This window comes from Callorhinus ursinus, unplaced genomic scaffold (genome assembly GCF_003265705.2).
Source record: "Callorhinus ursinus isolate GAN/ISIS: 27379988/994484 unplaced genomic scaffold, GSC_fseal_2.0 scaffold57, whole genome shotgun sequence".
NCBI lineage: Eukaryota > Metazoa > Chordata > Mammalia > Carnivora > Otariidae > Callorhinus > Callorhinus ursinus.
In genome coordinates this window covers 9,065,682-9,090,460 of record NW_027397119.1, presented here as the reverse complement: position 1 = coordinate 9,090,460, position 24,779 = coordinate 9,065,682, and the positions used below count along the sequence as shown (strand labels likewise).

Here is a 24,779-nt window from a genome sequence, read left to right as displayed (position 1 = left end):
ATATATATATATATATATATATATATATATATATATAGTGAGGCAAATATAAACTAGGGGAAAAACTCAGGAGTCTAAATTCTCAGTTCTACAAAGAGAATTCACTTTACTTCAAAAAAGGAAATCTTAACTCATGCCATTAGCTCTGCTCTCTCCCCAAGCCACACTAAAATAATAGAAAAGAGTTTTTATTATTGTTATGATTTCTTAGATATAAACTGAAGAAAAACAGAATGAAAGCAGCACATAAAAAGCAGGGAGGCAAGTAGTGAATGAGCTACCAAACCCTAAACCAAAAGAAGGCAGAGCCAAGAAGCAACCAGACTTACATCACAGAAGCCCTAAGAGGAGCTGGTGGCAGTGGGATGAAGGTGGAGCTAAAACAAGAGAAACTACCGAAAGCCTAAGAACTGTTGGATGACCAGATCCCATCCGCACCCCCTCCATAGTGGAGGACTAGAGGCATAGTCTCTTCTGGAGGGCTTATGGATTGGGGACACCAGGGCTCAGCTGAGGATAGGGGTACCGAACTTAAAACAGGAAGATCAACAGAAAGTTCTATACTGAATGTTGTGATGGCCCTGGCCTCCTCACAACTCAGGCCCCAGACATAGGCAGGAGGTCAGAAGAGCCTTGTCTGGGGAATCTGACTAGCCAAGATAAAAGACCTAGAAATACTGATATCAGGGCTTCCCCAAGGAAACACCAGTCAGACCACCCTACAGTCAAGACCACAGTTGGCACAGAATTTCCAACCAGCTTTTCAATGCCTCACTTTAAAATATGAAAAGGCAGCTAAAGATTACCAAACATTGAAGGAAAATATCTGATATGAAAGGCCAAGACCAAAACAGGCAATTTAGACAGAATAGAAAGTGCACAAAAAGAAGAAAACTTCAAAAGCAATCAATAATATCCCTAGAGAGATCAATGAAAAATGCAAAGACATTGTATCATGAAACAAGAACAGAATACAATGAAAAAGGAACATTTAGAGGACAACGAAAGAGCTCTTGGCAATTAAGATTCAATTCAAATCTCTCTCTCAGGAGCCTGACTTTGTGCCCTTCCTCTGGGAAGACATGTAAATGTTATCACCTCATACTTTATTTGCTGTTTTACTTTTCTGTCTCTTCTATTAAAACTAAATGCCTTGAGTTCAGGGACACGTCTCATTTGTCTTTGTGTAGCCCTAGTGCCTAGGACCGGAGGCAAACAGGCAGGCAGAGCAGGGGGACTACGCAGTTACGCTGTCTCAAGGGAGTGGGTACTAAATACCAGCCTGCAATAGCTCTGCCAGCAGACAGCTGCTGCGCCCAATCAAGGAGCCACATAACCAGGGGAAGTATGGGAGTACAGGAGCTTTAAAACCACACCCCAGCATTGCAACACCTCTTCTTTCTTTCTCAATTCTAGGGCTTACTTGACTGTTCCTACTTAGTCAATACATGTGGCTTCTGTGCCCCTACAGACCCTCCTTTCTGTGGGTACTTGCTGGGCTTTCTCAGATACAAACTCTGAGTACAGCTGAGGCAGAGAATGCCAGAGTTCTTGGGGAAGCAGCGCACTTCAACTTCAAAGGCATTCCTGGATCACCAGTTGGAAAATGAAAACCACTTATACCATGGCCTACCAACTAGCCAGCTCATTATGGGGGGAAAAACACATGGAGGAGAATGCTCACGAGGGTTGCTCTCTGAATGGCAGCTGGGGGAAGCAGCCCCTGGCACAGAATGCCAAATCAGGGAAATCAACGGTCCTTCAGGCAGAAAACAGGAAGGTACAGAGGGGCAGCTGGCCACGTATGGTCTGAGTCTGGGCCTCTTGCCCAAAGGCATCTTTATTTGGGAACACCGAGACTCTGCCCCTTGGATCATCAAGATTCAAAAGTACTTACATTATCCACCCTTGGGTAATCAGTCTCCCAAAGAGAAATATTTTGAGCATTAGGGGAGACACAAGCTAAGGAGAACACTGAACATAGTGGCTTCCTTATATCCTTGGCTTCCTTTATTCCATCCCACAGGTAACTTCTATTGTCCACAGGGTCACTGAACCAAGAGGCCCTTTTGCCTTCCCAAAAAGCAAATAAGGTGAAAAGCTCCTTATAAAAAGATCTCCCTTGTTCTCTTCTTAACTCCTCTGAGAGAGAGGAGAGAGAACATTCAGCAAGTAGCTTCCCAAAGCCAGCATATAATAGTGCCAGGTTCCTACTTGATGAAACCACTGTCAAATGTAGAATGACCAATCGTCCTGGCTTACCAAAGGACTTTCCTAGGTGTAGCACTCAAAGTCTCACGCCCCCCAAAAACCCTTCAGTTCTAGGCAAACTGGGATAGTCAGCCACCCTAATGCCATGGTGCCTTACTGAGACCAGTCCTACACTCATCTCACCCTACATAAGAAACAAGTCAATTCTATCCTCCGAACTTTCTAATGGCCTACAGAATCTGCAAACTCACTTGACCCTTAACTACTGTTGGATATTTTAGGAAGTGTGACTGGAGATACCAGTACATGAAGTTGTGGGGAGACCTGGGTCAAATTAAATTTGTATTTTGGCCTTGGACAAATTAAAAGAGTGTGTATCCAGGGATAAAAGATAACAGCAACGGGAACATACTCAGTGGTACTGTAATAGCATTGTATGGTGACGAATGGTAGGTGCGCTTGTGAGCACAGCATAATGTACAGACTTGTTGAATCACTACGTTATGTGCCTGAAACCATCGTTAACACCGTGTGTCAATGACACGACAATAAAATAGAACAAAAATAAAAATAAAAAGAGGGTCTATCCATTCACCTCCTGGCAGGGGACTCCATGCCCAGCCAATTCTCAGTTTGTATACGCCAGCAGAAAGATTTCATGCTCTGCGTCAGCAGGAAAGCACTGGCCGATGTTGGACTGCCTGAAGACTGCAGTCTGACTCGCCAGTTCAGCCCTCTTCAAACCAGAGCAGCAAGTTCCACAGTTTTCTTCCTCATTCCTGCACAAACTATACCCTTTCACTTATTTATTTTTTAAAAATCACAGCATAATAGGAGATCTTGGGCTCTGAGCAAAGCTAACAGATCCCTAGGCGCTGTTCTTTTGTCGCTACCTCAAGTCCCACAGCAGAAGTGGCAAACTGAGTTTGAGCTGGTTTGGAGTCTGCTGGTTATCCCTTCTACTCCTCCCCAGAAAGAACAAATAGCAGAGGCCCACGATGCTTACGGGGAAAATAAAAGAATTCATTTAATGACTTCATATGTCATCTTCTATCTTGGTGAATTCTTTGCCAGGAAAAGGGAGTAGTAGCTCTTCTTGGTGCCTAGAAGATACTCTAAAAATAAAGTGCAGACGTAAAGCATTAAAAAGACAACAGGGTTCAGGAGAACGCATCTAGTCTGTAAATGGTTCACATCAACACGCTTCTATTTTTATAAAAAGCCTTAACTGCACTTGAAAGAAATGAAAGTTTGGGAGTTGAACCAAAGAGTACCATCTATCTACTTCGCTTCAGAGCAGAAGAGTCACAGAGCACTAAGTCCAAACAAACTGAGCGTCACTGGAGACCAGTCTGACGACTACTCTACCCTATTTACTTGCTTAATAGTTGCCATGACAAAAGAGCCACACCTAGGCTTTTGGATCAAGAACATGGAATTCTCTGATCCCAAATGCCTGTGATGCATGTCACCACTGCCTGTCTTCCTGTGAAGAAAGAAAGAAAGAACGAAGGGAAGGAAAGAAAGAAAGAAAGAACGAAAGAAAGAAAGAAAGAAAGAAAAAGAAAAGAGAGAGGAAGGAAGGAAGGAAGGAAGGAAGGAAGGAAGGAAGGAAGGAAATGCAATGAATAAACAAGTAAACATAGGAAATCAATTTCACCACCAGAACAGGATAAGAAACCCTAGAGAATGACACAAGGCTGGGCACAGCTCCACTGAAGACAGGGGCCCTGAAAGGCTTTAGCTAACAACAGAAATAGTCTCTGTACGGCAGCAGGAATTTCCTCGATGTGCATATGTGTTTTAATTATAATTAACAAAACCTGGCTGGGGAGAACACCACCATGACCTCCTTCCAGTGCATGAAGAAACATGCATCAGCCATGGGCATCACATGCCTCGAGCACCAGCCATTTCAAAACAGATTGTATTTTCTTCTCCAAACCTGAAGCCTGCCTCTTCACTGAGGTTCGGTCTTTTAAAAATCCAGGGAGTCGATGCCAAGCTCTCTCTGCCTGAATTGGCCCCTTTGATCAGGGGCATTTAGGACTCTGTGCTTCCCCCTAGGGTACCCGCTCTTGTCGCAAACCCAGAGATCAATCCAAGAACTGATGTGAAACCTTGAACATTAAGTCCTTGCTGGCAGGCACATATCAATGGTGCAATGCAGACTATGTTCCTCGCCATTAGCTCTGGGGTCCCTGGCTTGCTGCTAATGGGGGGGTCAGTTGTGCCGATGAAGGCCTTGGCTGGTCTCTGGAGATTACGCCCCAACGAGGCCAGAGTTAGGTTGCACAGCTGAGGAGGGATCTTATTTTAAGAGTTTTTGGCTCGTTCAGATTTGAAAATAAGAGTGTGAAGAAAAGAAATGGGTGGAGTCACCCCCAATGGGGACCATGCACTGTCCTCAATCTCAGCTCAGTTCGGTTGCTGATGTGACTACGGCCACAAGCTGCCAAACGCTGCTTCCCTCTGCTTGTTAAAGGGCCAGGCACCCATCTGATTTACCGAGTAGAGCTCATTCAGGACCTTCATCAAATCGTCTTGGAGCTGCTGGCCGACTTCTTTACTCTGCAAGGAAAGAGGAATGGAGGTTAATCGGGAAACAGAAGGGGGGAGGGGGGCGACAAAGGCTCTACAACTAATGCAGACTCAATTAAGGGCCATTATTTAATCCAGCAAATCAGATAACCACTCCGATCAGACCCAATTACGGTCAGATTACTCAAAGAGTTTTAATAAAATGATGCCCCTTCGATAGCCTAGCTAAGGCAATCAGGTGGAGGGCAAATGGGTGTAGGCTTTGATTTTTCCATTGGTCCCCGAAGAGCAGGCTGGAAAGCCACATCCTACCTAGCAACTGTTGTTCGGCAGAGTAGGCTTTCTTGGACACTTGCACTTGAGTCTTCTTGAGAATTGTGGAGGAAAGTCAGATGTGGAATGGGATGCCATAGAAAGAAGAACATAAACATCCAAGGACTTCAGAGGACCTCACCAAATAGGAACCTCCAAGCAGGAAGGAGGGATATAGGTCTTACCTGATTTCTTTCTGCCCCAAACTCCCAGGGCAGTGGTACCCCAATAATGACTGGTTTGGAGATTAGCTAATGTTACCAGCTTCGGATAATACATGTGAAGGGGGTCTCCAACCCGTTAATCCTTAGCAATAGTGGCTCTCAGGTTCTTTGCTGCTACCACCCAGGGCTGGCATCTAACCACACAGACAGAATAGTACAAATAAAGAAGAATGAAGAAGCAGGAAGGAGAAAAGAGTCTCACCTTCTATACTGAGTGTTTTATGCCGAGCCCAAGAGAGCAGGGGATAAAACTGACTGGCATCACTGGGTCATCGAGAGGGGAAGCCCTCGTTTTATCTTCTGCTAGCTCCTTCTAGTTCTTTCCTACCAATCAGATACCAACAATGCCCTCCTATCAGAAGGTGGAATACTACCCTGGCACAGCTCTGCTCCCAGGGGAAGAAGGAAAGAGGTCTCACATGTCAGAAACATAATCATTTACGATCCTGCTTTATTCAAGATGTATGACTTTGAAACTATTTTTTTTCTGATTACAAAAGGAATATACGTTTATTGTAATTAATAAGAAACCGGAAAAAGAAAAAAAAACAAACCAAAAAACAAAAAACCCAAGAAAACTGTAGAAAACATCCAAAAAGAAAAAATAACTTTTAATTCCTACCACTAAGAAATCACCACTCGACACTTTATCTCATATGTGATATGATTTTCCCACATGATTTTCATGAAATCGGGGTTGCATTATACACACTGTAACTTATTCACTTAAACAAATGTTTGTGAACAGTTCCCTCCATATTATTCTTCTAGAACATTATGAAAGATATTGCTGTAGCTCCTATTCTTGGACATCCACTTTGCTTACAAATTTTTATGATAAAACATGCTGTATTAAATTACTTGGTGTATCACCTATGCACACACCTTTCACCATTTTCTCCTAGAAGTCACATTGCTGAGTCAAAGACTATTCATTTATGCCATCAAATTGCCCTTAAGAAAAACTGTACCAATGAAAAATACCCCCAGAAGCCTAGAAGCATATTGAGTCACTTTCTCTTGACGATTCAGCATGATACCCTCCTGCAGTCCTTTGGCTCTAGTGAGCCTGAACTTTTTCTTTTTTTACATGTTTCTCAGGCATTTTCATGTCTCTTAAATGCTTTGCCTTTTTCTATTAAGGAATTAATTATGGAACACAACATCTGTGTGACCTTTGTTGTGTGGAGACAGGACTTTTTACACCTGGTAGTGTGGAAGTGGGTGGAAGGAGCCCCGAAGGAGCAATCACACAAGACTCCTATTCCCGGCTCCTCCACCATCAAGAAGGTAACATTGAACAACACGATTCTTCTCTCTGGGCCTCTGTTTTCTTTTCCATAAAATGAAAGGCTAACGCATTCCTCAGGCCCCTCCTAACCTCTGGCATTCTATGATTCTTCATGATATTTTGCCTGGCTTCGTGAGTCCATATTAGATGCAACCACCACCCACTTCAGTGTACGGTTGGTTGGCTTCACTTCCCAAAGTAGCAGATAATGAGCAAGTTCTCCTCAGGGACCAAGATGCCCTACAAAATAGATGGCTTCAGGGTATCTTGCCAGTCTTAAATTTACCGTTCCCAAATGTCTCTCATTCAATGCCCTCAACCACTGGAAGAAGCCACAAGAGGAAATGCCTTTCATCTAGAATCTCACATACCAGCTTCTCCTTCCCATCATGAGGAGAGCTGAGCTCCACCGAAGCAGCACAGATCCAAGGAGGTGAAGTGAGGCAAAATGACTCACGAGCCAGCCCCAGAGTCAGCAACAAGGCCAGGAAGTGACCATGAGTATCACTTCCAAGTGCCCTGCCCTTGGGCCTCCAGGTCAACTCCCCTGCCAGCCTCCCCTCCTCCCTTCCCACCTCCTTGTGTTTAAATAGCAGAGGTTCCGGGGAGAAGGCTCCCATTCCTCTGCCCTGTTGCTTACCCAGGACTTAAATAACTTAGCCGCAGGAGGAGGGGGGAGGGGAAGGGAGGAGGAGAAAAAGCATAACGAATAAAAAAGCAATTAAGCCCAGGCAGATGTTTCCTTTCGTGTACCGATTAGCTGGAAAAGGACCGACTCAACTATTATCCCTGTTTATTTGAACAGGCTGCTGAAGCGATTCTGACTTACGGCTCCCTGTGGCTGAGGCCTGGGCTGGGAACACATGTGAGGCTCTCCCTGCTACAGCGCCCCCACGAAGCCCCCAGCAAACAGGAACAAGGCTGCCACCAGGAGAGAGGCAGGAAATGGCCAGGGCCTCCCTCCCCTTTCATAGATGCTAAAAGGCTACCATTTCTCTATTTCAGAAACCTTAACTGTGTGCCTCTGGGGGCAAGTGCGGCCCAGCAAGCCAGGAAGGGCTTCCATGCGGGCCGCTCTGCCTTCCAGAGCTGTCAGAGCTGGGAGGCTACAAGGGGGCCCCACCCAAAAACAAAAGGGACATTTAATCCTGGGAACAACAAAACCTGATGAGGCCGAGTCCCTGACAATGAAGTCTGCAGGGCCTTTCCGTTCCCCGTTAAAAAAAAAGGCAACGGGTTTTCTAGGCAGGGAAGAAAAAGAGAATTTACAGAGCAGGCTTTGTGCGCTATCACACAGCCTGCATCTCTTTTCTTTAAAATTTCTTGGAAGAGAATGAGTCATCTAAACATTGCAGGAAACCAAATAGAAGTCGAGGGAAAAAATTACATTGGGCAAGGTTTTTCTCTTAAATGTTTGCATAGTACTCTTTGCCTGGAAAAAAAAAAAAAAGATGCCTAAATTTAGAGTAGAGATGTGGCACAGTGAACAATGCCGGTTCTCTGGGATAGGAAGTGCAATGGTGTCTCAGGCGGGGATCTTTTCTTTTGCAGCTCACCACAACCGCGTGGCCAGAGTGTGGTACCGGGAGTGGGGGGCCCACTCTGCCGGCCGCCGGGGCGGGGCTGAGCCCCAATCCCAAGGCAGTGAGATCGCTACAGCCCCTGCCAGCCGTGCATTTAACAAAATGGGCCGGGAATCCTCCTTTCCCCACGGAGAGCTGCACCGGACAGCAGGAATGAAAACGCACAGCCTGGTTGTCCGCAGACCGTATCCTGCCAAAGCCTCCTCCCGCTAAGGAAGGCCAGGCACCCTGAGGCCACGGGGCCTGGACTGCCGGGTCCCGGGCTGGCCCCTCTTCTCTGGATGATTCCCTCTCCTGAGCTCGGACGGCCCTGTCTGTCGGCATTTCCCAAAGAACACAGATTACGCAAGGGTTTTAAAACTGGTCTTCGTCAGGGAGATCACCTTTTAACTTACCCTCGAGTGATTTGGCTCAGCACTGGCAGGGTGGGTGGGCTTCTGTTTACGGGCTCTTTGTACTACGATGCTGTAGTATTGGACACACACAAAACGACCCCGTCTGTGTGAAAGAGAGAGGAAGGCCGGCCCCTGCCCTGTGGCGAGAGCTACTCCCAGCGCCGTCCCAAGGCTTAGCGGGTCAGCAGGTAGAACAGTGGGTCACTTAGTTCCCTGCCCACGAGCCCGTGCTAGCAGTCTTCCAAAAAAGAATCCAATTTTCAAGGGCATGGATCCCCCTCCACCAGTGCCAGCACCTCCCCCCACCCAGAGACTCCTGAGACCAACTGTTAAAAAAATCCAGTTGAAAACTGAATTTTCGGGGCGCCTGGGTGGCTCAGTCGGTTGGGCGTCTGCCTTGGGCTCCGGGTCGTGGTCCTGGGATCGAGTCCCGCATGGGGCTCCCTGCTTGGTGGGGAGTATGTTCTCTCTCCCTCTGCCTGCCGCTCCCCCTGCTTGTGCTCTCTCTCCCTCTCTCTCTCTCAAATAATTAAATAAAATTTTAAAAATAATAAAATAAAGTAAAATTGAATTTACATGTACAGGTTTCTGAGGAAAGGGACGCGAAGCCTCTATGAAGCTCTGGCAGCAGGAGAAGCGCCACCAGATGTAGAGCGACAGCTGCAGGGACACTCATCCGGCACTTCAAAGAGGCCACGTTTGGCGAGCTGGAGCTTTGCCTGCAGTGCTTTTTGGTGGGGAGCACAGCAGTAAGAGGAGTGGGTGTTTGGCAGCAGGGCTGGTGCTAGGGGATGGCAGACACTGTGTCTGGCCCCTCCCCAGCCCACCTCAGCCCATCAAAAACAAGTGGCACCGTGTGAAGTCACGGGGGTGTGCGGGTGGTGGCCCTGCAGGTCAGAGCTCAGACATGACTTCTAGATGTCCCCTCGGCCACATCACTTGGGTATACACACACAGAAGGACTCTTTCTAGTCCGCATGCACTCATTAGGATACCACGCGATGGCCCTAGGAAGGCTGTGTTCCACTTACAACTTCATACTCTGGGGAGCCCCAAGCTAGGATAAAATATAAATATACCGAATTGCAAAACTTTTATAGAGGGGTAGACTGGGAGCTGCCGTGAGAGGGACGCCCAAAGTGCTTTTACCTTCTAAAGACAGGGGAGACCGGGATTTCAAAATGTACATTTTTAAAATTGCAATCCAGTATATTATGGCGTGTCTACAATAAAACTACTTATTACGCACAGTACATTCTGCTATTTCCTACCCTTTTCTCTTCTCTTCTATTTTTTTTTTTAACGTTAGTCATAACTCACTAGGTTCATTTTACAACTCATTACTGAGTCATTATGCACAGGTTTAAAAAGACTGGGTACACTGAAGTTATGGAATTAATAAAGAAAATAGTGGGTTAGGAACTGGAGCCCACCAACTAAGACAGGCGCTAAATGACTTGCCTTCTCAAGGTGGGGGATCAGATGTTTGGAAGCAGGTTCAACTCCTAGATCTTGGCAAGGGGGAAATGCTGGATTTCAAGGAGTGAGCAATAAGGAGTCTGTTGGCAAATATTTACAGAACGCCTAGTATGTGTCAAGCACTTGTGGTTTGATTGGGAATATAGCAGTATACAAAACAGTTTAAAATTTACAAGCCACTGAGAAAGATGGACATTAATCTGATGTCCGAACCTATCAGAACACAACTCTTCCATTCCTAGAAAAGGAATGTCTTAAGACAGCTTTCTATTCGAGATCAATTTTTTTTTCTATCTCGGCCAAGAGGATTCCATACTTTAACCTGACCCCAGAGCAAATTAGATGGTGAACCTAGCATGCCAGAAACAGAAATCCGACTTCAAAAAAATTTAGGTATTCTACAACATACCCTTTTTCTTTGAATTTGCCTTTCTAAGTGAGAATAGATATTTCAGGTTATAATGACACTGCTTTGGTATAAGCGACTCCCCAAGTAGGCACATTCCACTTTTAAAGAATCTCTTAAGCTTGTCAGCACTGTAAAAACTAATCTCACCAGTAGCTCCTTCACTCAGAAGTGAATGGGTGTAGTTAAGCGCTCCTGGTGACAGGAGTCATAACTTAAAAGAAAATGTCTGAAACTGGATACAGTCTGAGACCCAAATTACCTGTCTCAGAATTCACCTTCTAACGCAACTGGTTTCTCAATTAGATTCTTGTTTAATTATCTGAATTACTTAGCCTAAACAACAAAACAGATTATAACTTTTTTTTTAATTTAATTTATTATTTGAGAGAGAGAAAGATTGAGAGAATGAGTGGGAGGAGGGGCAGAGGGAGAAGCAGACTCCCCGTGGAGCAGCGAGCCTGGCATGGGACTTGATCCCAGCACCCTGACATCATGACCTGGGCCAAAGGCAGACACTTAATGGACTGAGCCACCCAGGCGCCTCAGATTATAACTTTTAAAGCCCCTTTCTGTCTCCCATGGTGCCCAGCCCACTGCTTTGTGCACAGGAGCCATGAAGTAATCAGTTGTTGAATCAACTAGATCAAATTTTAGTTTAGACTTAAACACTGTGCTTTCACCTAACCACAAGAATAAAACAACATAGTTGCCTTTTCTGCATGTAGATTCTTCAAAGTGGAAACTGCATCAGCAGTTGCCTACATAAACTCCCTCAGGTTACAGTTCACAGATGAGCCCCAAAAGGTGAAATGACTTTTCCAGGGTCAAACCGCTCTTCAGCATCCTGCCTAGGACCACCTGCAGTACCAGAGGAGGGTGAAGAGACACGCAGGCTCTGGATGGAGCCGGATTTGAATCCTGCTTCCCCCACCCGATCACATGACCTCGGGTAAATTATTTAACTACTCCATGCCTTAGTTTTCCACATCTGCAAAATAGGGTAATAATGAGATACTAATCCATGTAAAGTCCTTAAAACAGAATGTGGCACCCAGTACGCTCGGCAACTGGTAGGTACTATTATATTAGCATCTAGCCCTCTTTAACGCCCACTTGAGTGCTCTCTCCGCACTGTGCTCCTCCTTCTGCGCCCTCACACACGTTAACGATCACGTCAGGTGGAACTGGGAAGGTCCCGGAAGCTGATCGCCAGGCAGGATTGCAGCTAACTCCCTCCGATGGAAGGGCTCTATCAACCCACAGGGAAGAAGAATCTTTGCTTTTCCTTATGCCCCCTGCTGCACAATCTATTCTCCTCCTCAGTTTCAGTAAGAACCAAAGTAACAATGACTCCATAAGAAATAATGCAGTCTTCTGCTAAACAGTAGGTGTTTAGCAGAAAGGAGGAAATTGGGAGTGGAGGGAGGTGCTGTAGAAGTAAATGAGGATAGAATTACTTCCTATCGCTTCAGGATGATTAAAAAGAAAAACATCCTTCTCAACTGCACAACTGGGACTGCGTTCAGCTGGGGTCATAAATTAAATGTCCAAAGGTGGGAGCTCCCTACCGCCTAGGTCAGAAAAGTCAAAGACTGTCCGTTACCAAGTTCTGGTTTAATGAAATCCAGGGGCTTTCTCCTCTAGGGCACTTGTTTCTGAAAGCCATTTCCTTAAGGCTTTTCCACAAGTTCCACAATGTATGAATAGCCAGACTTGATAATCACAGTAATGCTAGGGGCCCTGGGAGAAAATCCATTCGATGGCATGACCGTGAACTCTGTGGATTCAGTTCCTACCTTCCATGGATGCTCACTCTGCTCTGTTACAAGTAACCAGAACCTCTTGCCATGGAAACACATAATTCAGACAAGACTGAGTCCCACTGGACTGGGGCAGGGCCAGGGATGGGGCCAGGCGCTAGGAAGAAGCCGAAGGCCCTCTCTGCTCTCCCAGAACCTCAGATGGCACAGACTAAAACACAGTCTTGTAACAACCTAAACCTGAATGTTCCTCTCTGGTTGTTTCCATCTCTTAGAAGGACCCAGTCTAATAGAAAGAAAATAAGCTGAAAGCAACATCCCTTAAAAGGAAAGAGGCAACCAAGTCTGAGGCTTCATTTCTTAAATCACCACTGTGATCCTTTTCTTGGCACATTTCCATCTTTAACTCTTCTGGATAATGATGTTAGCAGGAGTGTAATAATGTCTTCAGGCTCTGATCTCGAGTGCCAAAGCATTTCTTGAGGTCATACTGAAGATCTCCCAGGAAGGACACTAAAGGCATAGAAATGGTGTCTAGGTAACTGTGGTGCCCTGGGTAGACCAGGACACAGGGGACAAAAGACACAAAGGCAAACAGGCAACATGAGGGCACAAATCTCTCAGCAACTGTAAAATGAACGCTGGAGAAAAAAACAATCAATTGCCTGGAACTGGGCAAGGTGGCGGGGGGGGGGGGGGAGGAGAGCCAGAATGATAACGTGCTTAAAAAAAAAAAAAAAGAATGATAAGGTGCTTGCAAGCATACGCCCTCCCACAATAAGGAATTCCAGGAGCTGGGGGATGGGAAGAATGCCTGTGTGGCTCCCAGATGGCTGGGGAAAGGCTGGAAGAACACAAGTTAATAGAGCTCATCTGAAAGTCGGCAGCATGAACACCAAGAGGAGGGAGGCCTGGTAGGAAGTAAAACAGTCAGCAGCACCCGTACAGGAAATGCCTGGAGCACTGGGAAAATCGCTGATTAAATACTTTGAGAAAGAGGAACCCGGCAGCAAAGCCAATTCATTGAAGGATCTGTGTAGTTTTAGTACTTTTGGAGTTGCCTTAGAATCCCACTGTCGGGAGAGGAGAAGAGGCTCCTGGAGGTTCAACTGTGGAGAGACTATTTTCTTGACATTCCAGGTGCCAGAGCTAGACCCAAGAGTTGCCTAAAGCCAACCCCAGAAGACAAGCAGAGCGCTTTGTGGGCAGAGGACTAGAATGCACTTCCTTGGGGCTAGAGTGGAGACCTGGGTTAGGACAACTCTCTTCTGATATGGAGGGGGGTGTGCAACCTTTTGTCTTTGTCAGCACTTTGTCCACACTGCCACTCCCATCCGGCATGGTCCACATAACAGTTAAAAAAAATCTATATCCTTGGAAGAGGGCACCTTCCTTCTTGCCAGCACCTCATTCCCGATGAAAAATAATTTAACTGCGAGAAGGAAAATGTCCAGAGTTTGAAACTGGCAATTTCCAATCTCCAGCTCTGATTTTTCACCTAAGTGCTTCGATTTTTCCTCTTTGATTCAGGCTTTATAAATGCTCCAAGTACACTTGAAAAGAATGTGTATCTGCCTGCAATTAGGCACTGTGCCCATAAATGTCATTTAGGCAGTTTAACTGTTTTTCAACTCTATATTTTTACTGGATTTTTTTTTGGTCTAATTGTTTAATCATTCACCAAGACAGGTGTATTATTAAATCTCCCATTGGGGTTGATGATTTGTCTGTTCCTTCTTTTAATTCTGTCTGTTTTTGACTTACGTATTTTAAGGTTATGTTATTAAGTATATACTACTTCCTGGTAACTAAACTCCAATTATTACAAAATGTCTCCCTTTATCTCTAATAATACTTTTTGAATTAAAATCTACTTGGTCTGATCTTATCAAGCTTTCTTTTCCCATCATTCTGCTTTAAATCTTTCTATATGCTTATATTTAAGGCATGTGTCTTCTCTTATAAGCAACATATACTTTGGTTTTATTTAAAATCTGTTTGACAATCTACCTTTTAATTTTACATGAGTCAATTTATCCTTATAATTACTGATACATTCAAATCCACCCACCGGCTATATGTCATTTGTTCTACTTGTCTCTACAGCCTCCTTTCCTCTTATTTTTTATCTTCTTTTTCTCTTCCATTTTTAAAAACTCAGTGAAAGTCACTGTTCTAGCATATTCTGTGTGTTTTGTGAAATCCACCACAATTAAGACACAGGACAGTTCCGTCATCCACCAAAAAAATTCTCTCGTGCTGCCCCCCTCCATAGTCAAACCCTTCCACCCCTGACCCCTGGAAGTCACTGCTGTGTTCCATGTCCCAACAGTTTTGCCATTACCAGAACTGTCCTTATCTTCTTTGGGGCCATTTCTTATTAATTGAGCTTCCTCCTCTCTTAGATTGGTAGAGATGCTATTTCTCTACTGGTAACTCTAACTAAATTACAATATATATGCTTGACTTGCCAAAGTCTAATATAAATTAATATTCTTACTGCTTTTTGCACAATACTGTTAAACCTATTTCCCCATCTAGAGATAGACTCTATTGCTGCCATTTTCATTAATTTTATATATGCTTAACACCTCATACGAAATTATTATTTTTTTAACAGTCGCTATTCATTTAGGTGAATACTATCTCTTTTCCTACATCTCAAGGCTTCTATCTAGGATCATTTTCTTTCTGTGTAAAGAATAATGTTCACATCCGCAAATCAATCAACGTGATACAATACATTAACAAAAGAAAGAACAAGAATCATATGATCCTCTCAATAGATGCAGAAAAAGCATTTGACAAAGTACAACATCCTTTCTTGATCAAAACTCTTCAGAGTATAGGGATAGAGGGTACATACCTCAATATCATAAAAGCCATCTATGAAAAACCTACAGCGAGTATCATTCTCAATGGGGAAAGGCTGAGAGCCTTTCCCCTAAGGTCAGGAACGCGGCAGGGATGTCCACTCTCACCACTGCTATTCAACATAGTATTAGAAGTCCTAGCCACAGCAATCAGACAACAAAAAGAAATCAAAGGCATCCAAATCGGCAAAGAGGAAGTCAAACTCTCACTCTTTGCAGATGATATGATACTGTACGTGGAAAACCCAAAAGACTCCACCCCAAAACTGCTAGAACTCATACAGGAATTCAGTAAAGTAGCAGGATATAAAATCAATGCACAGAAATCAGTGGCATTCCTATACACCAACAACAAGACAGAAGAGAGACAAATCAAGGAGTCTATCCCATTTACAATTGCACCCAAAACCATTAGATACCTAGGAATAAATCTAACCAAAGAGGCAAAGGATCTGTACTCAGAAAACTATAAAATACTCATGAAAGAAATTGAAGAAGACACAAAGAAATGGAAAAACGTTCCATGCTCATGGATTGGGAGAATCAACATTGTGAAGATGTCAATGCTACCTAGAGCAATCTACACATTCAATGCAATCCCCATCAAAATACCATCCACTTTTTTCAAAGAAATGGAACAAATAATCCTAAAATTTGTATGGAACCAGAAGAGACCCCGAATAGCCAGAGGAATACTGAAAAAGAAAAGCAAAGCTGGCGGCATCACAATTCCGGACTTCCAGCTCTATTACAAAGCTGTCATCATCAAGACAGTATGGTACTGGCACAAAAACAGACCCATAGATCAATGGAACAGAATCGAGAGCCCAGAAATGGACCCTCAACTCTATGGTCAACTTATTTTTGACAAAGCAGGAAAGAATGTCCAATGGCAAAAAGACAGTCTCTTCAACAAATGGTGTTGGGAAAATTGGACAGCCACATGCAGAAGAATGAAACTGGACCATTTCCTTACACCACACACAAGAATAGACTCCAAATGGTTGAAAGACCTAAACGTGAGACAGGAGTCCATCCAAATCCTAAAGGAGAACACAGGTAGCAACCTTTTCGACCTTAGCCGCAGCAACTTCTTCCTAGAAACATCGCCAAAGGCACGGGAAGCCAGGGCAAAAATGAACTATTGGGATTTCATCAAGATAAAAAGCTTTTGCACAGCAAAAGAAACAGTCCACAAAACCAAAAGACAACCGACAGAATGGGAGAAAATATTTGCAAACGACATATCAGATAAAGGGCTAGTATCCAAAATCTATAAAGAACTTATCAAACTCAACACCCAAAGAACAAATAATCCAATCAAGAAATGGGCAGAAGACATGAACAGACATTTCTCCAAAGAAGACATCCAAATGGCCAACAGGCACATGAAAAAGTGCTCAACATCACTCGGCATCAGGGAAATCCAAATCAAAACCTCAATGAGATACCACCTCACACCCGTCAGAATGGCTAAAATTAACAAGTCAGGGAACGACAGATGTTGGCGGGGATGTGGAGAAAGGGGAACCCTCCTACACTGTTGGTGGGAATGCAAGCTGGTGCAGCCCCTCTGGAAAACAGTATGGAGGTTCCTCAAACAGTTGAAATTAGAGCTACCGTTCGATCCAGCAATTGCACTACTGGGTATTTACCACAAAGATACAAATGTAGGGACCCGAAGGGGTACATGTACCCCAATGTTTATAGCAGCAATGTCCACAATAGCCAAACTGTGGAAAGAGCCAAGATGCCCATCGACAGATGAATGGATAAAGAAGATGTGGTATATATACACAATGGAATATTATGCAGCCATCAAAAGGAATGAGATCTTGCCATTTGCAATGACGTGGATGGAACTGGAGGGTGTTATGCTGAGTGAAATAAGTCAATCAGAGAAAGACATGTATCACATGACCTCACTGATATGAGGAATTCTTAATCTCAGGAAACAAACTGAGTGTTACTGGAGTGGTTGGGGGTGGGAGGGATGGGATGGCTGGGTGATAGACATTGGGGAGGGTATGTGCTACGGTGAGCGCTGTGAATTGTGCAAGACTGTTGAATCACAGATCTGTACTTCTGAAACAAATAACGCAACATATTTTAAGAAAAAAGGAAAAGAAGAAGATAACAGGAGAGGAAGAAAAGGGGAGTATGTCAGAGGGGGAGACGAGCCATGAGAGATGATGGACTCTGAAAAACAAACTGAGGGTTCTAGAGGGTAGGGGGGTGGGGGGATGGGTTAGCCTGGTGATGGGTATTGAGGAGGGCACGTTTTGCATGGTGCACTGGGTGTTATGAACAAACAATGAATCATGGAACACTGCATCAAAAACTAATGATGTAATATATGGTGATTAACATAACAATAAAAAAATTAAAAAAAAAAAGAATAATGTTCAGTATTCCTTTTAGTGCACGGCTGCTGGTGATAAATTCTCCTCATTTTTTCTTGCCTGAAAAAGTCTAGTTCACCTTCATTTTTGAAAGATATTTCTTTCAGCTTTTCATTCCATTGTCTCCTGTCTTCCACTATTTCTGTTGAGAACTCAGCTGTCAACCTTGTTGTTGTTCCTTTGAAGAAGGTAATATGCCTTTTTTTTTTTTTCTATGTCTAGCTGTCTTAAAGATTTTGATTCTCTCTGTCATGGTTTTCAGCAATTTTATTATAATGTGCCCACATGTAATTTTTTTTGTTTATCCTACATGGGGTTCATAATGCTTCTTCAACCTGCAACTTGAGGTCTTTCTCTAGTTTGGACAATTTGTCACCATTGTCTCTTCAAATATTGTTTCTACCCATTCTCTCTGTTCCCCTCTTCTGGAACTTCACGTGTATGTATGTTAGGCCTATTCACCACATCCCAAAAGTCTCCTATGCTCGTTTTTGTATTTTCCATCCTTTTACCACTCTAAGCTTCAGTAGATCTATTTTTTCTGACCTACCTTTCAGTTCATTAATTCTTTATTCTTTATCTAATTCTCTATTCTTTGTCTAATCTGTCCAATCCAAGCACTGAGTTATTTTAGTTACTGTATATTTTCAGTACTAAAATTTCTGCTTCAGTCTTCCTTTTTTAAATAGAGATAAAACTCACATACCATACAATTCACCATTTTAAAGTACACAATTAAAAAATAAATAAAGTGTACAATTCAGTGGTTTTTAGTATATTCAGAAGGTTGTGCAATAATCACCACTAATTCCAGAACATTTCGTCTCCCCAAAAAGAAACCTCATACCTATTAGTATTAACTCCCAACACCACCACCCTTTCCTCTCAGCTCCTGGTAACCACTAATCTACTTTCTGTCTCTATGGGTTTGCCCATTTTGGATATTTCCTATCAAATGGAATCGTACAATACGTGGCTGACTTCTTTCACCTAGCATATTGTTTTCAAGGTCCATCCATGCTGTGTCAGTACTTACTTCCTTTTTGTGGCTGAGAAATATTCCACTGAATGAATATGCCACATTTTTTTAATCCATTAATCAGTTGGTGAATATCTGGATTGTTTTCATTTTGGGGTGATTATGAATAATGCCACTATAAACATTCATGTACAAGTTTTTCAGCGAGCCTGTTTTCAATTCTCTTGGGTATATATGTAGGAAAAGAGAATTGCTGGGTCATAGGGCAACTCCACATTATGTTTTTGCATAAGTTTTGCTTACATTTTTGAGGAACTGCCAAATTATTTTTCACAGCATCTGCACCATTTAACAATCCCACCAGCAATGTATGAGGGTTCCAATATCTCTACATCCTTGCCAACACTTGTTCTTTTCTTATTTTTCTTTAATTATAGCCATCCCAGTGGGTATGAAGTGGTATTTCATTGTGGTTTTGATTTGCAGTTCCCTAATGACTAACAATGTTGAGCATCTTCATCTGTTTATTGGCTATTTGTATACCTTCTTTGCAAGCCTTTCACCTTTTGCAAAATTGGGTTGTTTGTCTTCTTGTTGTTGAGTTCTAAGAGTTCCTCATATATTCGGAATACTAGATCCTTATCAGATATATGATTTGAAAATATTTTCTCTGAGTTACAGGTTGTCTTTTTAATCTTTTTGACAGTGTCTTTTGAAGCACAGAAGTGTATAATTTTGATGAAGTTTAATTCATGTATTTTTTTCTTTTATTGCTTGTGTTTGGTGTCATATCTAAGAAAAGTTACCTAACCACCAAGGTCACAAAAGATCTATGCCTGTTTTCTGCTTTGGTGTCATATCTAAGAAATGGTACCTAATCCAAGGTCAAAGATTTATGCCTGTTTTCTTCTAAGAGTTTAAGCTCAGTTACATCTTTGATCCATTTTAAGTTGATTCTAAAAATTTCCAGGTTTTGGTTATTATTTGATTTCATAAATGTATTAAACATAGTTATTTTAAAGTCTGTCTGAAAACCATTGCATGGATCTCCTGTGGGTATATTGTTTTTCTTAGAAGCACTACACATACACAACAACGAGTGGCAAGTGTTAGGCCTAGGATGATAGTATCTTCCCACTGGAGAGGATTTAAATTTTCTAGCCGCTACTATCCTAGATTACCTTAATCCAATTAGAGATTAAGATCATTTGAAGCTAGGCTTCAGACCTGTGAGACTGCTAAAGTCTATTTCTGGTTCACCCTTACTTCTAAGCCATAGACCTGTGGGGTCCTAAAGCCTGGAGAAGTTTACCAGGGCTCCCCCTCCATGGCCTTGTAGTCCAGTGTTTGTCCTGTTAGCCCTACAAGGCTATTAAAAGCTCTGCTAGGCTTCTTGGCCCTCAGTGATCTTTTCGAGAATATTAGATGCCTCCTGGGGAAAAACAGCTCCAAAGGAACATAAGGTTGGTCTGAATTACCTAAACTGCCATTTCTAGAAGTACAACCCAAAGTCTAAACTTTGAAGACAGAGAGTATTTTATGTTTATATGTAGCCCTCACCAGGACCAGTGCCATACTGGATACCTAACAAGTACTGAAATATGTTTGGTATGAAAGAATGAATGGATATTGGCTTACATGAAGGCTTACCACATTTATGTTTTAAAAATTATTCATTTCCCGGGACACGGTGACCAAAATATTCTGGTAAAACAAAAGAGAAGCAAACCTGAGGTTTTAAATATGGTTCCTCATTACTTCCTTAGGGGCTTTTCAAAAACCACAGTCCATCAAAGGGCAGGAGGGGGCTGAATCTACCTCACATGAAGGGAATCTAAAAAAAAAATTAGCTATAGTGATTCAGAATCCAGATTCAAATCTCAGGCATTCTCTGATGACCTAGAGTCCACAAAATGGAGGAACTTCAGAAGTTCTAAAAATGAGCACATGTAATGGGCCATTTGGGGGTCCCGAGAAGGTTTGGCCATCTAGTTCCTGGGACATACGTGACAATGTCAGCCTCACCAGCTATCCCAAATTCCTTAATACCACACTGGCCTCTTCTATGTGACACCAGCATAAAAACAGAAAGAAGTAATCATTGACTTCAAATTCTCTCTCCAATAAGTGGCCATAAGCTGCTGACTTTTCCTTCATGACACATCTGACATTTGTCTCCTTTACATCCCTCTTGGCACCACTTCCCCTGCCCCTGGATTAGAGGCCCAGTCTTTCTGAACAGCAGCTCTATTACATCATTTGCCTATGAATAAACCTTCCACGGTACCCAAATGCTCTCCAGAATAAAGTTCAAACTCCTTTGTTGGAGGAGGGCTCTTTTCAGCTTTGTTTCAACTACTTTCCTCACAAATACTCTGATTTAGCCAAACTATTGTACTGGCCACCCTCTGAAGAGTCCTCACTCATTCCTGTGCTCTCTTTTGTCCTGAAGCCAGTTCCTTCCACATGGAAAGTCCTTCCACCCTGCTCTCCCCACCCCACCCCCGACGATCGTAAACACCTTCTTTTTCCATCTCTAATTACAAAATCCTTTTCATTCACTAAACACCCAGCTCAAATGTCACCTCTCTGCTTTCTGCATGGAAAGCATTTAGGACCATGCTTGGCACGGGGTAAATCTTCAACACAACTTTTTTTAAAAAAGCAAGTGTGTGGGGGTGCCTGGGTGGCTCAGTCGGTTAAGCGTCGTCTGCCTTCGGGTCAGGGCATGATCCCAGAGTTCTGGGATCGAGCCCCACATCAGGCTCCCTGCTCGGCGGGGAACCTGCTTCTCCCTCTCCCTCTGCCAGCCACTCTCCCTGCTTGTGCTCGCTCTCGCTCTGTCAAATAAATACATAAAATCTTTTTTAAAAAAGCGAGTGTGTGTGGTTGCAGGGGAGGAGCGATATAATTTTCAATCAATGATCATATGGAAATTACATACCTATTTTTTTAATTAAATTGTGCCCTACACCCTGCACTATATATAAAAACTGGTTTCCGGGCACCTGGGTGGCTCAGTTGGTTAAGCGACTGCCTTCGGCTCAGGTCATGATCCTGGAGTCCCGGGATGGAGTCCCGCATCGGGCTCCCTGCTCAGCAGGGAGTCTGCTTCTCCCCCTGACCCTCCCCTCTCTCATGCTCTCTCTCTCTCAAATAAATAAATAAAATCTTTAAAAAAAAAATGGTTTCATGGGGACGGCTTTAGACCATGATGTGAAAGACAAAACTATGACTTTCAGAAGATAATACAATGGAATAATATCTTCACAACCTTAGGGTTTCTTAGAAAAGGCTTTCTTCAACATGGTAGAAAAGCACTAATCACAAAAGAAAATGGGTGCAACCACACCAAAATTAAGAACTTTTACTAACCAATAGAAAATGTTAAAAAAAACAGATAAGTCACAGTGTAAGAGAATATATGTTTAACACATATAATCAGTAAAATGACTAATATTCAGGATAGGTACTTCACTAAAGAATATATATAACATGGTCAGGAAAAATAAGAAAAGGCCCTCAAACTCAGTAATCAGAAAAATACAAACTAAAACCAGTATAACAACAGCTAACATTAAAACAGTTAAAAATAAAACTACAGCTAAAATTAAAAATCTGACCAGACTAAGTGTTGGCAAGGATGTAGAAAAATGAAACTCTCATACATTGTTGGTGGGGGTGAAAATGACAAATAAAGTTTTGGAAAACAGTTTAGCATTATATAGTAAAGAAGGAGGTATGTTTATTTTTTCACCCAGCAATTCCACTACTAGGCATATACCCTAGAAATCTGGCCATGTGGACGCGAGTGTGCATATATAAGTTCACTGCGGCATAGTTTGCATTAATCCCACAGCAAAGCAACCCAAGGCTTATTGATAACAAAATGCACATTGATAAGTAAATTGTGGTGCATTCATAAGTGGGCCCCTACAGCAATGAAAAGAAACAAAGTAAAGCGTGGGTGGAACTCACAAACCGTAGCAAACAAAAGAAGCAAGACGCAAAATTAAACTACGCTGTTTAGGGGTGAATAACTAGAAAATGTAACTTAAGAAAAGCAAGGGAGGGGCGCCTGGGTGGCTCAGTTGGTTCAGCGGCTGGCTCTTGATTTCTGCTCAGATCATGATCTCGGGGTCCCGGGATCAAGCCCTGCGGCGGGCTCCGTGCTCAGTGGGGAGTCTGCTTGAGGATTCTCTCTCTCCCTCTCTCTTGCCCCTCCCCTGTTCACATTTGCTCTCTCCCTCTCTCTCTCTAAAATAAATAAATAATTCTTTAAAAAAGGTGGGGGACAAGCGAATACAGTGAAGGAAACAAGAGTTGTGACTGCAGGGAGTATAGGATAGCAGGGTGCTGATAAGGTGCTCCGTACCTTCCTGTGTGGCTAGTTACTTGTGTGCTTACTTTATAGTTACTCTTTTATGATACATATATATTTTACACACTTTTCAAGTTTTAAAAACTGAAAAAAAGAAGAGCTCCGTGATTGATCAGGGTTTTGCTAGTTGCCATCGGTTCACAGGTCCTCCTTGAGCAGCCGACCTGGACATGAGCTCTTCCTCTATGGCCTGTACTGTATCCTCTAGCCAACTGTCATCTGTGGAACACTATCTATTACTTATGGGACACATATCATGGCTACATTACCTTGATCAGAGTTATTTATGCAAATGTCTTCTCCCCTTTCAACTACAGCATAAGCTTCTGAAGGATCTGGACTGCATCTTGCAACTAGTAATTAATAAAAATAGTAATTGTAGCTCACATTTAGCTAGTGCTTATTGTGCACTTACCATTTATAGGCACACCCTTATTTAATCCTTATAAAAACTCGAGTTATTATTATCTCCATTTTGTGAATGCTCAAGCTTAGAGAGGTTAAGCAATTTTGTCCACAGGAACAGCTATTAAATGCGAGAGTTAGGGGCACCCGGGTGGTGCAGTCAGTTAAGTGTCAGACTCTTGGTTTCAGCTCGGGTTGTGATCTCAGGATCGTGAGATCAAGCCCCGCGTCGGGCTCCCAGCTCAGTGCAGACTCTGCCTGAGATTCTCTCTGCCCTTCCAACTCATGTTCTCTCTCTCTCTCTCTCACATAAATAAATAAATCTTAAAAAAAAATACAAGAGTTAGAATTTGAACTCACATACTCCTATTCAATGCTATTTTGTCATATTTGTATTCTCATCTAGTACAAGGCCTTGCATGCAGTAAGCCCCCAATAATTATTTATTGGGTGAAAATGAGAGAACGAAAGGCCATAAACTTTCATAGCAAGAAAGAGAGGCATAGGTCAAAAGAAGAGTCTTGATGAATCAGTTTTTAGTATATGTGCTGCCGAAGCGAGCACTTGATGAATCCGTTTTTAAATCTTCAGGTATATACTGCTGAAAAGGTGGTGATTCCATCTATTAAAAAGCGAATCGTGTAGGTAGAGCTGCATAAATGAGCTGCTAGGGTATTCCGGTTAGAGGGAGTGAATCCAAAAAGCTTCTAAATCCACTTTGCTGTATATGGACGGCTGGCAGTTCAAAGGGCAAATGGCAAACGCACATCTCCTCAAGCACCCTGGCCACAGGGCAGATGGAGCTGAGCCAGGACTCACCCAGCATGCTCTCCCACTGACATGGCAGCCAGGGTGGAAGCCTTCAACGGCCTACCCGTTCTTCCCTTTGGTCTTGGGACTTCAGGAGGAATGGGGAGAGGACGGTGGTAAATGACCAGGGTGGAGCGCTGTCTTGGGGGCACTGCCCGACAGAGTTCAGGCACCCATCTTCTCGGGGAGCCCCCAGGAAGGGACTGGAAAGAGGCATGAAACAAAGGGTGCTTTCAGGAGTTCCCTTACTGCCCAGGGGAGAAGTGAGAAGCAGAGGGAAGGGCAAGGAAGGCACTTTTTGATCCAAACCCAAAACAAGGACCACGATCAAAGAATCACTTGCCGTAAGTTATAGAAAAAAGAAAGCAACAGTGGGCCTTCTTGCGTTCCTGCCTTTCCATGCTGGGCTGCCCTCTCCACTTGGGGATGGAGAGTGTGGCTGTAGGCTGGCCTCTCCCCCTGATCATCCCCAGCCCCCAACTCCTGGGGACAATTGAGCTGTGTCTCTGGCATGTGTGGAACTGCAGGTCATGGCCATATTTACCGAGAACATTCATTCTCCACAGGCACTACGGGGCTCCTCAAAACGCCCTTTGTGTCACTGTGCCTTTCTCTCCACCACACCCCCCCCCACACACACACACTAATTTAATCAAGATGTCCTAGCTCGTAGATGGGATGCACTCGTCAGTTCCGCATTCTTCGTGGCATTAGAACTTTGAAA

The 24,779-nt window shown here is 43.4% G+C and overlaps 1 protein-coding gene across 9 annotated transcripts in view; it reads right to left on the bottom strand.

The window, feature by feature from the left end:
- The window catches only part of SRGAP2 (SLIT-ROBO Rho GTPase activating protein 2), a 228,822-nt gene that overhangs the window by 70,827 nt on the left and 133,216 nt on the right, over positions 1 to 24,779 (bottom strand). For all 9 annotated transcript variants that reach the window (XR_012375773.1, XM_025855095.2, XM_025855096.2 and 6 more), the window contains exon 5: positions 4,720 to 4,782. Coding sequence is in view for 8 of the 9 variants with exons in the window: in XM_025855095.2 (XP_025710880.1) it covers positions 4,720 to 4,782 (63 nt within the window). In the remaining variant the exon portion in view is untranslated. The remainder of the gene's footprint in view (positions 1 to 4,719; positions 4,783 to 24,779) is intronic.